The 11992-nt window shown below is 37.6% G+C and overlaps 1 protein-coding gene across 1 annotated transcript in view; it reads left to right on the forward strand.

The window, feature by feature from the left end:
• Nucleotides 1-586: 586 nt before the first annotated feature.
• LOC104159148 (chromosome unknown open reading frame, human C9orf72) overlaps nt 587-11992 on the forward strand; it is a 14940-nt gene continuing 3534 nt past the window's right edge. Inside the window, exons 1-5 of the mRNA XM_009696977.1 lie at nt 587-1074; nt 4129-4188; nt 5092-5187; nt 5841-5905; nt 8067-8139. Coding sequence (XP_009695279.1) covers nt 613-1074; nt 4129-4188; nt 5092-5187; nt 5841-5905; nt 8067-8139 — 756 coding nt within the window. The 5' untranslated portion in view covers nt 587-612. The remainder of the gene's footprint in view (nt 1075-4128; nt 4189-5091; nt 5188-5840; nt 5906-8066; nt 8140-11992) is intronic.

The following is an 11992-nucleotide window of genomic DNA, read 5'->3' on the forward strand; positions in this document are numbered from 1 at the left end:
TAGTTCAGATACATGAAAGGAAGTGGGGCCAGAGATCTGGTGATTTACATCTGTGTCAGTGAGATGGGTGTTAACTGCACCTTTGGTTCTCTGGGGGGTTCCCTTCTGCTATCGTGTGGAGTGCTGCAGGCAGAGAGGAAATTAAAGCTGAGTTCTGGTCATGTGTGGTTTCGTCAAGGTAAATGTGTATGCATTATTCTATGCAATATGAAGAATTTTCCATCAATACATTCTATAAAGTGCTGAGCTTTTGTCTTGTATTGCAACACCCTGCATGTCACCATATATATGATATGTTGATCGTATGTCAGTTTTCTTGCACAAGTTGAATGTTGTGCAGGCTCTTCATACTTGTATAGTAAGTGAAGAGTATTTGAGGTCTGACTAATGTTTGTAAATCTTACCACTTTGTTACGTGGAAGGTATGTGTATACGCTTCCTTCTTGAATGAAGCCTACAGTGAAATCTCAGATGCAGAAATCAGGTTGTTTCTTAAAGTCATATTTGGAAACAAAAGAAGATGAGATAATAATGAGTGCTGCTCTGATTTTGTTTTTGTTTTTTTTTTTCTAGGAAGACTTTTTTTAGGTAATGTAAGCATTTGAGTTACACATGAGAGAGGAATCAGGCATGTCAGCTCTTTGTCCACCACCATCTCCTGCAGTTGCTAAAACAGAGATCTCTTTGAATGGTGACTCACCTTTATTAGCTGCCACTTTTGCTTACTGGGACAACATTCTTGGCCCCCGAGTGCGGCATATCTGGGCCCCAAAGACTGAACAGGTACTTCTCAGTGATGGTGAAATAACTTTTCTTGCTAACCACACCCTGAATGGAGAAATACTTCGGAATGCAGAAAGTGGTGCAATAGATGTGAAGTTCTTCGTCTTGGCAGAAAAAAGGGTAATCATTGTGTCATTAATCTTCGATGGAAACTGGAATGGAGACAGAAGCACATATGGACTATCAATTATACTTCCACAAAGTGAACTTGGCTTCTACCTGCCTCTTCACAGAGTGTGCGTGGATAGGTTAACACATATTATAAGGAAAGGAAGAATATGGATGCATAAGGTAGGTTTATTATTCGTTGCAGTTGTCCAAGTTGTCTTGAGCAAAAGCAAGAATTAAGATTCTGTGACACCTGTTATGTAGCAGTTCAGACACAGAAACTCAGAGGAGGCTGACCTCTTTACAAGTATACAGTTTTGAAGGTTAAAAGTTATCAGTATGTCAGAAAATTCAAAACTGGGGTTTTCAGCCATGTGATTTATGCTAGTAATATTATATAACCTGTACCAGGCTATCTAGGTGAAATAGATAACCTGTACAGTTTTTCATCTCTGTGAATTGGATATAGATTGTTGCTTCTAGCTGTGTTAATTAGTGTATTTAAACTAGGTAGAATTGTAAATTTACTGTGTTTCAAATCATTGTTTTTGCTGTTGAGGTCCAGAAAGGGAACTGATGCAATTAATATTGTAATTATTTTTCAAAAAAAGGGCATCAATGAACGGTTTGGCAAATGTTAAATTGTGTAAAACTAATGGGAGAACCACGAAAATACATCTACCTTAGTCCAAATATTTCTACTTTTGAAATTCAAAAAGGAAAACATGCTAAATTTTTCTGAAGAATTGCAGTTCTTACCTTGGGGTACATTATGAACATTTCCTTATTAAGTGACAATTGTTATGTATTTTTATTTAAAATAAATAACATTCTAATAATAAAAATTAAAATCTCTGTTTTCTTCATGGAGTACAACTTGCCTTAGAGCAGCAGATTACGCACCAACTGTAATGTGTATGGTGATGCGTGTCTGAAAGTTTTTGTTCCTCTTCGGTTTTGAGACCTCTAGTCAACATACTTGAGACTTCCTTTTTGAGTGCTCTTATCTGAACTAATTAAGATTCCAGAAATAATAAGCTGATGTTAATTTTTGTGGTGGTGTTTCCTTTTTACTACATGAACAAACTCCATTGATTTTTGCTGTATTACCTGATGATGTCTGGCAGTGTTTTCCATCACATTGGCTCTTGATATGTCTGGGCTTTATTTTTCAGAGGAAGGATAGAACATAATGTTAATTTTCAATATAGTAGAAACCCAAATACTACATTCCTCATCTAGTGTTCTGAAAGCCTGCTAGATGTTAGTGCTTTTGACATAAGTGATTGGTCTCTCATGTTCTTGGTTACCGTGCTTCTCTGTCATTTAGTGTCCCCTGTACCAACTTCTAATGTGAGTGGTCAAATAAGAATTGTCCATCATTCTTAACTGTAGTATGTCTTCTCTCTTTTTGGACACTGATCCATATCGGTATGTTTCCACAGTAGAAATAGCCTTCAAGTGGCATTGAGAACGAACAAAAAAATGTTTTCTACTAGTTTCGTCAGATATTAGTCATTAAGTTCTTCATTCTTTTTCAGATGTTTTTGAAGCAGATAGGTCAACTGTGTTAGCTGAGACAGTGATACATTCTGAAATAGATATTTATTGTCTTTCCATTTTTTTGTTTTGGTTTGGTTTTTGGTGGAAAATCAAAGATCCCTACATATATCTGCAGTTCTGCAGCCTTGCCTAGAAGAGAGAAAACTGTTTTGAAAATTTAGATCAAAATATAGGCATGAGTTGTAGAATGATAATATTGAATTAAAACAGGCTCATTTTGTAGTTTGCATTTTGAGGCAGTTCAGCAATTATGGCTACAACAGAACAAAAAGTATTGAAGTCATATCTGAAAGGAGCTCTGTATCTGTTCTGCAATTTCTAGTGGTTGTGTTTATTAGCTCTCATGAGATCTGTGTAAAGCTGGATAACAGTTCCAGCTAGACTTTAGAAAAGAAGAAACCTGAACTCAAGGACTGGGAGAAACATGGAACAGTGTTCAGACTGGCAAAGAAAGACAAGGAACTCCAAGCAAATTGTCTATATGGAATTAGAAACCCCTTTTATCTACTTCAATTTTCCGTTCCAGATGTTTGTCTAATCATTTTGAGCAGGTACATTTCTAAAAAGAAGCGGCTTACACCATTTGTTCAGCCTTACCTTCATGAAGACTGGCTTGCAAAGGATCTTCATTGTCAAATATGTCTTACTTGACTGACACTGAACTCAAGGATGGAGGTGCCCCTAAGGAATCTGCCACATTCTAGTATTGTTTTTCACAGATGCTTCTTTCAGGTGTTAGACAAGTTTTATTACTGTTTTAGTAGTAAACATAAATAAAATTACATCTGCAGCTTGTTCCCTGTTCATCTGGTCAAAAAAGTTACACTCTTTTCCCACTTGAAGTTGATCAACTTTGAGTAGTTCAGTAACAGGAAACTAGTGAGTAGCCAACAAAAATACAATAACCTGTCAGCATCTAGCAAAAGATATTGTTAGTTCTCGCAGCGTCTTCCATTTTTTACATATTGTATTGATTGTTCCAGTGATTAATGCTGAATTGTCTTTGTGAGAATAACTTGATTCCATTGTAAGTTGCGTTTTGCATGCAGTTTGCTACTCAGCTGCTGGTGGGTCTGTTTTGAGAACTTTGTCCAGGCTCTTGTACATGTCGTTTTGTGAATTTTGAGGTTTCGTGTCTCCTATACCTGGTTATAAAACAATGTTTTGAAGACTTGTCAGTGTCTCAAGATGTGGAAAAAAAATGAAGTCCTGTTTTTCCTACCCTCCCCAAACAATTACTGTTTTCTCATTCTGGAGATCTCATTTTTCTCTTGCTGCATGAGGAGCCATCAGTCTGTACCTTATCCATTTGAAAGTAAAAATCCATACATAAAAGTGGAATTCTGCATCATAGTCTGATCATTTGGCATTTTCTTGATCTGTAACGAAGAAACTTAGATGTTTTGTCTTTGTCATCACACTCTCCCTTTCCTGCTACTCCTGCCCAAGCATGTGAGAGGTTTGGTGGGGGGCAGAGCAGGGAGCATTGATCTGTTTAAAATGACATCAATTCCCACTAATGTCAACTCTGTAAAAGAAAAAGGACTTGAGCTTCGAAATTCGAATCTAAGAAGTGTGACTCCACAGGGAAGAAACTGTACCATTTGACTGTTGTGTACATACATATATAAACAAATACCAGAACGTTTATATTTAACTGCTTCTCTTGCTCAGGAGAGGCAAGAACATTTCCAGAAGATTGTCTTGGAAGGCACGGAGAGAATGGAGGATCAGGTAAGGGCTGTCTGGTTGATGCATACGGCACGCCATCACAAAACTATTTGACTGCATCTGGTGACTATAGAAGTTGGTGCTGCTTCTTATTTTTGGGATCCAGGAAGATACTTTGGACTGGCTGATGACCTGCCACGCACAGGAGGCAAAGTTTTTGAAGACAGGATGATGGAAGTTGTGAACAAGTTGAAGGAAAATATATTTCATCACTTTATGTGTAAAGTGGAAATCTATGAAGAATATTACCTTTCAGAAAAGGAAAGTCATTTACTTGAACTTGAAGCTCTGTAAAGGTAGTAGCTTCCATAGATTAATGCTCACCTCCTGTCAAAGATGGTTTTTCACTAGGTCATTACCTTTTCGAATTACAGAGATGTATGGAGTCTGTCATGTTGGATTGTGTTGGAGACCTAATGGATAAGACTGTGAAAAGCATTTGATTTCTGAAACTGTAAATATGAAATTATGGCTTCAGTTTCTTGTGTTAGATAAGTAATTTTGTATCTTGAATAACTAATACACCTGATTTTGGTTTCTGTCATTGTTAAAACATCAGACTTGGATCTAAAATGCTTAACTGTAATTGCATATAATATGGTGTGATCAAATTATCTCACTCCCAAGTACTTCTTGTCTAGGCCAATCAAACTGATTGTGAAAATTAGCATAGGAACCTGGCAATACACTTTAGACACGATGTTCAGAAGCAAAATGTATGTTTCCAGTTTGTAATTATTGATGAGCAAAGCCCAGGAAGCCTGTGCATCAGTTTCTACTCATACCACGCTTCCAAACAATAGGAAGTTAAAGACATTTTGCATGTAATATTGCAAGTTCATCTTAGTAAAAACTTCCAGTACTGCACAATGTGCTTTTACTTCAAGCATTTTATTTATTTTGCAGGGCCAGAGCATCATTCCGATGCTGACAGGAGAAGTCATTCCTGTAATGGAACTCCTTGCATCTATGAAATCTCATGGTGTTCCGGAAGAAATAGATGTAAGGCCTTGTGTTCTTTGCATTCTGAATTAAAAAAGTGGCTTTGACACTCTGGTTTGATACTTTCTTTGGTAGACAAAACCTCACAGTTGCCATAAATTCTTGTACGCTTCAGTTTTTTCACATCAAGTTCTCCTAAGTGGTGTAGGGAGTGTTTTAGTTTGGTAAAGATAACAGTACTAGCAGTGTTTTTTATGGTCACCATTTAGCAAAATTGATTTTGTAGGATGATACCATTTTTTAAAAGAGGGGATTGGAAAGGCTATTTGGTGCAAAACAGAATGAATGGAGACGTAAACGTTTTTAATGTTGATACTTGTTTCAGCATGGTTTAATGTTCTCATGGAAGAAGTAGAAATGATATCAAATGCACTAATTTAAAGTATTCAGGACAAGGTTATACAAAAAACCACTAGGAGAAATGTCACTTGTGTCTGGTGAAGAACATTTAATAATTAAGTGTCTTTCTCATTTTCAAAATGCTTTGGCTGAAGTCAGAAGGTCTTTTTAAGGTTGTGCTTTTTTGGGCAGTCTTCCAACTTAGCTTAAATACTTCCCAAACAGTTCCCACCTATCATTAAAGACAAAAATCAATTAATTGGAAGGTGTTGCAGATCCTTTTCTAACTTCATTTATATTTGCTTACATTTCAGATAAGTGACACAGTGCTAAATGATGATGACATTGGTGATAGTTGCCATGAAGGCTTTCTCCTCAAGTATGAATTTCAGTTTTGATTTATGCTGTAGAAAAATGGTTTAAACTTGTGTGTGCATCTCCTTCCCTCTCTCTTCCTCTTTCTCTCCCCCGCCGCCCCCCCTCCCGCCTCTGTATGTGTGTGTGAACATGTATTAGATTAGTTTTCTTTACAGGAGGGTGAAGGATGACAAGTATTTGGCTTTTTAAGATTTTTGTTTATAAAATGCTGTAGAAGTTGCTGTCTTTTTAGAAGAATGGTTCTGGGCTAATAGCTGCATCTCTATAAACTATGTTGTCACTGAGTCATTTGCTTGATAATAGAATTCCTATCAAACACATTTTTTTCTTTGATACTTATATTTAATTTTATGAGGATATGAGTTAAAGTCTTACATTTTTATGAAATACCAAAAAAACTGGGTTGTAAACCTGGGTTGTATTTACTGCATGAACTATGAATAGGAGTCATTAATGGTGTGGCATATAGAACGCTTTTTATTAAATTGTATATTTCTCTTTTTTCTCCATTTTTAATGTCTAAGTGGAAGTAGTTGCGCTTGAGAGCAACTTGGTCTCTTCCTGTGGGAAAGCATATTTCGTAGATTTTAACTGATACTCTGTTACCTTTCAGAACATCTCCAATGTAACTGCATTCATTTATGTACTGCTTAGTGGCATCTATTTACACAGCATCACATACACTTTCAGCACTACAGAAAATCTTGTGTTAAGTTAACTAATCCTTCACAATAATGTAGTATTTAGTTCCGTAGAGAACTGGGGAAATAATGAAGTGGATATCATGGAATGGACTATTGTAAACAACTAGAGCTGTTGATCCTACGAGGATGAGCTATTTTCATACCATATGGAGATTCATGGGACAGGTAGTAGACTGCAGAGTGTCAGTTATCTCTTATTGCTACTTCTTCTCCCTGGAAATTTTGTCCTGAGAAGAAAAGAGTAACTTGGCCATTTGTGTGAAGGGCCCAAATGTCTGCTTTTTAGCTTATCTGCAAAGCTTATCAGCTCATCTAGGTTCCAGTTTTAAGTCTTAAATACAGTGTTGCATGGATTTACACATGTCATTGAATAAAAATTGGATTAAACTAAATAAACTGCCATCAACAATACCAAGCTCTAAAATAAGCAGTTATGCTTTCTTAGTAACTTCTAAATGAAACTGAACATCTATTTCTGCTCCAAAGGAAGAATTCATAAGTATTCAAATGACCTTAAATTTAATGCTTAGAATATACTTGGTAAGATAAATAGTAGCAGATCCACTATGGAGTCTGTCTCTAGGATTGCAGAGTCTGCGTGTAGCTATTATAGTCCTTATCAATTAGAAGTGTTTGTTAGAACTGATTAATTACATACAATGCATCCTTCAGTAAGACAGCATAAATGTTATTTTGTATATTCATACATATTGGAGAAAAAGTTTTAATAGTACGTAGACTTTCTAGGGTATCTAGATGTTTTGAAGCTGTAGGCTCGATGTTGGTTTAAGAAAGTTCAGGGGGAAAGGGAGGATGAGGATTAGAAACCTCAACAGACGTTTCTTAAGGACAAGTTAAGAGTTGTCAAGGTTAGTCCAAGTATATTTACTACAGCCTCCAAACAAACTAAATTAGATCTGTGCTGCTGGCAATTCAGAAGACAAAATCACTCAACTTCCAGCATGTCTTTGTGTATTCTGAGGGACTCAAGCTTGTGATGTGCTCTTGCTCATGTAGTTACCAAGAGTAGAACAACTTACCTGCCAAGTCTCCCAAAACTGGCTTCTGATCCACAGTTTCAGAAAATGAGGACAACAGAAGAGTAGATCTGCTGTAAAGATGCTTTGAAATCGTTCATTGTTAGTATGTCCTCTGTTACTTTAGATTAATTATCTTATACAGGTTCTGTAATACAGTTAGACGGTAGCAGTAGACAGTTTTTGTTTGCTCTGTAACTGATGTTGGAGGTTCTGAATGACAGTCTTTATATTCATCAGAATGAAAATGTAGATACTGTAGAACTTGGATTTCAGCAGTAACTTACACAGCTCTATGAGGTCCTAGCGGTATGGGCCTATATTTATACTGGGAGCATTTCATTCTTCTTGTGAAGAGGATAATTGTTTTATTTGGAAAGTTTGAGTAAATGTATTAACCTATTATTTTTTTTATTTGCAGTGCAATTAGTTCACACCTGCAGACCTGCGGTTGTTCTGTAGTTGTAGGAAGCAGTGCAGAAAAAGTTAATAAGGTAATGCACTTTCTCATAAACGAAACTTAAATGCTGATGATTAGGAATGTTAGTGTGTAATTTGGAAAAAGGTTTATCTATAAACATACTTGAGGTTGAAGAAGGAAGGAATACTGTTATCTGGTTATCTTACTTCGGCTGATTGGTCTAGCAGTTGATAATTCTGCCTGAAAACTGCCATATCCATTGTATTCTGACAATTGTAAGAAAACCAACGTATTGAATTTAATTGACACTGTATATAAACGAGTAGTAAATGAGTCTGAGCTTTTAAAATTAGGTTTGTTAGCTAAAATACACAAATTGAAGAGGTCTGAACTGCCTTACCCAGTTCAGCTCTGTCAATAGGTATTGTGGTAGTATCTCCATAATTTCTCTTACATTGGAGAATAAATGTACTTCTGCATCATGAACTGCTTGTGTTTCATGGAACCTCAAAGCTGTTGAGTCAGTAGGCACACGCACGTGTTGAAACAGGCAAGCTTACTAGGACTTTAAACTATTCCAGCAATTCCGGCATTTTTTTCTTCATAGCTGTGTTTGTATCATCTTCAGTCTGCCAATTAAAACTTAATTGGTAAATAACTGTAGAGTTTAACTGGTAGATCTTAAATTACGTTTGGCTCAGCTTTCCATGAAGAGGCAAAGTACAGATACAAACCCCTAAAACTGAGTCCTGTAACAACAGAACACTCAGTGTGTCATACTTGCTGCAGCACATCAGTAGGGATGATTTTTAGGAGCTTTCAGGTCTAGAAACAATAAGCAGCATTAGCTGTACCTCTTAACGGGGAAGAGTATACACATCATTATGGTCTATTTGGGAGGAAAAAAGGTCACTTTTGGAAACTGTCATTTCAGAACAAGAAAATAATGACATTTTTGTGGTAGACATTTTTTCCCATGGTGTTACTATTTTTAACTCTCTTGTAAGCTTCTTATGAAATATTTAATTTGAAGCAATATGAAGCTTACCACCTGCACTGCTTTTCCTCTGATACTTTGGTATAAATGGAGAGGTTTTTTATGCTTATTTTAAGCTTACCCAGTATGTGAAGGAATATTTGAATGAGGATGTCTTCATTATTCAGAATTCTCCGAGTGCTTTTTTTGTACACAGCTTTTTGATTATACCAAAATGCTAGTGTCAGATAAATTGGAAGAAATTCCTGGAAGAGATACGCTTCTGTTTACTGTCCCTTCAAATATTTCTGAAAGCATATTTCTTTTTAGCGTAGTGCAGTATATCAGCACTTATTCAGAGAGTTTCCCTTTGACTTGCATGTAATTAAGGTGTTACTCCATCACTTCTAATAAGTACACTGAAGTTAATTTTCCATTAAGATGCACAGAGACAAATTATGAAGAAAATGTTTGTTTGTGAGAAAATGTGTTTGGCTAAATTGCCTCTCTACGTTCATGGCTGAGACCTTTAATAAACCTCTTTGATTCAGAATATCCCTGCAACTGGAAATTAAAAGAAGAGTTGCGTAAAGTGTGTGCCATCCTAGAACCTTCAGGTATTAGGCACCACTGCACTTAGTATACTGATGCTGCTGTCAGGGCAAGGTTCTGTGTAGTTATATAGCATTATAAGTTTTCAATCTACACTGGGGCCTCTGGGCCATGCAATAACAATAGCCCCAATGTCCTGAGACCATGACAGAGGTCTAAGGTACATGTGGAGAAGCAGGATAATCAGATAACTTAATTGTCTGTTAGCGAATGTTTTTGTATATTGGGCTTTTCTGTCTGATTATGTTTTTAATTGTGATGTACTAACTATTGAGCTCTGGTTTATTTTGTAAGACTGAAACCTTCCTTTGAGGAAAAACTCATTTTAATCCTCAAAGTTGATACCCTTCTTGATATGTGAATGTCTGTATCTGTGTGTATTGCTTCAATGTTAAGTAAAAATTAAGAACAGTGAGCCTGATTAATATATTATGTTTTAATTGTAGACTATACATATTATATAATAAGTATTTTATAGTATGTGGGGCTTCTTGCTGCAGTGAAATATGCTGGCTTTCTTTTCAAAAAATTGAAGGCACATTTAGTAAACCTGTATTTTGAAATAAGCAGTTCATGATGCTTTATAAAAATCAAGGGAGGGGGAATGCATTGTTTGGCGTGTATTGGCAATGCTGGTAAAGCACCTAGGACAGTAAGTGTTGATACTCAAATTAAAAATAATCATGAGCAACAGGGAAACCAGAGAAAATAAAATTCTTGGTTCTTAGCTGAAATCATGTTAGCACAATTATGTTAGTAGTTATGAGGAGCGGCTGAGGGAGCTAGGGTTGTCTAGCCTGGAGAAAAGGAGACTGAGGGGAAACCTTATTGCCCTCCAGAACTACCTGAAAGGAGGCTGTAGTGAGGTGGTGGTCAGTCTCTTCACCCAAGTGACAAAAAAGAGGACAAGAGGAAATGGCCTCAAGTTGTGCCAGGGGAGGTTCAGATTGGATATTAGGAAGAATTTCTTCACCAAAATGGTTGTCAGGCACTGAAACAGGCTGCCCAGGAAAGTGGTGGAGTCACCATCCCTGGAGGCATTTAAAAGATGTGTAGATGTGGTGCTTAGGGACATGGTTTAACCGTGGACTTGGCAACACTAGGTTAATGGTTGGACTTGATGTTCTTAAGGGTCTTTACCAACCTAAACGATTTTATGATTCTGTAATGCATATTGTTTCAGGGATGTACATGTGCACATGATTAAGTTAGCATAATAGAGGAAATGTTAAAGGCTTATGTGGTTATAAAAAGCCTAAAGTTTATACTTCTTAAAATAATTAAAAGGCTTTGAGGTCTAAATTGTTCTGAGTATGTAAAATAATGAATTGATAAGCTAGACACTGCAGGAAAAAAACAATCTAGAAGAATGTGATAGATCCAGGATAAACTTCATAAATTCTGCACAGGTTCTTATCAGCAGTGTGCTCTTTGTGTCACGGTGGAAGTGTTCTGAAGTAATTGCTTTCTTTATGGCATACTTTAACATTCATTAAAGTAAAAAAACACATGTTGCATCTTGCTGAAGTGATGAAAAGGGTAAGTCAGAAAATAGTTTGTCATTGTTTTGGGTACTGCATAAACACATTGTGCCTTCTCAGACACAGATAGGACACCACAGGTTAAGACTGAAAGATTAGCAGAATGGAATACTGTGGTGGGTTGATCCTGGCCGGACGCCAGGTGCCCACCAAAGCTGGTCTGTCACTCCCCCCTCCTCAGCTGGACAGGGGAGAGAAAATACAACGAAAGTCTTGTGGGTCAAGACAAGGACAGGGAGAGATCACTCACCAGTTACTGTCACAGGCAAAACAGACTCAACTTGGGGAAAGTTAATTTAATTTATTACTAATCCAATCAGAGCAGGATAATGAAAAAATAAAAACTAAATCTTAAAACACCTTCCCCCCACCCCTGCCTTCTTCCCAGGCTTAACTTCACTCCTGATTTTCTCTTCTTCCTCCCCCCCCGAGCAGCACAGGGGGACAGGGAATGGGGGTTGTGGTCAGTCCATCGCCTCTTCTTTCTGCTGCTCCTTCCTCCTCAGGAGAAGGACTCCTCACCCTCTGCCCCTGCTCCAGCATGGAGTCCCTCCCATGGCAGACAGTCCTCCACAGACGTCTCCAACGTGAGTCCTTCCCTCCCACAGGCTGCAGTTCTTCACGAACAGCTCCAGCGTGGGTGCCTTCCCCCAGGTGCTGCCCTTCAGGCACAGACTGCACCAGCCTGGGTCCCCTGCGGGGTCACAAACCCGCCCAGCAAACCTGCTCCAGCCTGGGCTCTTCTCTCCATGGGGCCACAGGCTTTGCCAGGCGACTGCTCCAGAACGGGCTTCCCC

This window comes from Cariama cristata, unplaced genomic scaffold (assembly GCF_000690535.1).
Source record: "Cariama cristata isolate BGI_N322 unplaced genomic scaffold, ASM69053v1 scaffold18413, whole genome shotgun sequence".
Lineage (NCBI taxonomy): Eukaryota > Metazoa > Chordata > Aves > Cariamiformes > Cariamidae > Cariama > Cariama cristata.